The sequence below is a fragment of the Austrofundulus limnaeus genome, unplaced genomic scaffold (assembly GCF_001266775.1).
Source record: "Austrofundulus limnaeus strain Quisiro unplaced genomic scaffold, Austrofundulus_limnaeus-1.0 Scaffold1791, whole genome shotgun sequence".
NCBI lineage: Eukaryota > Metazoa > Chordata > Actinopteri > Cyprinodontiformes > Rivulidae > Austrofundulus > Austrofundulus limnaeus.
This window is the reverse complement of record NW_013954193.1, coordinates 65,402-66,338: the sequence shown is the minus strand read 5'-3', so window position 1 is coordinate 66,338 and position 937 is coordinate 65,402. Positions and strand designations below refer to the sequence as shown.

Here is a 937-nt window from a genome sequence, read left to right as displayed (position 1 = left end):
TGCGTGCGTGCGTGCGTGCGTGCGTGCGTGCGTGCGTGCGTGCGTGCGTGCGTGCTCTCAGATCTTTTCAGCCTGTTTGCCAGTGATCTGGGAGGATATGCAGCCAGAGAAGACATTGAAGCAGTTCTGCAGGTCCTGGATGGGAAGGTCCCAGCCTCCCTAAAGAAGTGCTTCACTGAGGTCTGTATAAGCCCCGCCCCCCAGTCTTCACTGTCGTAACAGCAACTCATCTTTATACCAGCATGTTGACTGTGGAGTGAGTTTCCTGAGCTCCTGTCACACATTTTGCACACTGGTCACAGAGACAGTGTGTCTTCCTGCCACCTCTGGCTCTTCATAAATCAGATCCATGTCCCGCACAGATGTGAGCTTTCAGAACTCAGAGAGCGATGCATTAAATGTGTGATAGGCTTCTCCCTCGTATCGCTTCCAAACCGTGATGAATGAAGTCAGTTTAATGATTCTCAGAGTGGTTAGCATCATCATCATCATCAGTCTTCTCTTTTGTAATAAATCTGTTTATTGTTGTTCAGGCTTTGAGCTCCTGCAGCCGTGTGCTTCCACAGACCATCTGTCAGAACTACATCCCAAACTAGAGCTGCAAAGTCAGCAGTCTCCAGACTTTTAGACTTTTATTTTAAAACACTGACTGCCTGTGGGCTGGATAGAAGTAAAGTTATCTAAGTACTGCAGCTCTCAACTGCCCTACCTCAGGAGTAGTTCGAGGCTGAAATATCACTTAAATTTAAAACACACTAGCTGTGTTTCCATTGACCATGAAAATGTGCAAATTAGAATTTCGAAAATAAATTTGCTCAATGGAAACATGTCAATTTGGAAAAAAATTGTTTTTCTACAAAATGTTTTTGCACAAGGATGAGGTGGTTTTTCAGCCGTATCAAAGTTGGTGTTTTTTACAAAACTGCAATGGAAACAC

General features: G+C 44.7%; 1 protein-coding gene across 1 annotated transcript in view; it reads left to right on the top strand.

Annotated features, from left to right (window-relative positions):
* Nucleotides 1-61: 61 nt before the first annotated feature.
* LOC106536368 (ubiquitin carboxyl-terminal hydrolase 32) overlaps nt 62-937 on the top strand; it is a gene marked incomplete at both ends in the record, with an annotated part of 57,582 nt that continues 56,706 nt past the window's right edge. Inside the window, 1 exon segment of the mRNA XM_014033627.1 lies at nt 62-180. Within this exon segment, the coding sequence (XP_013889081.1) occupies nt 62-180 (119 nt within the window).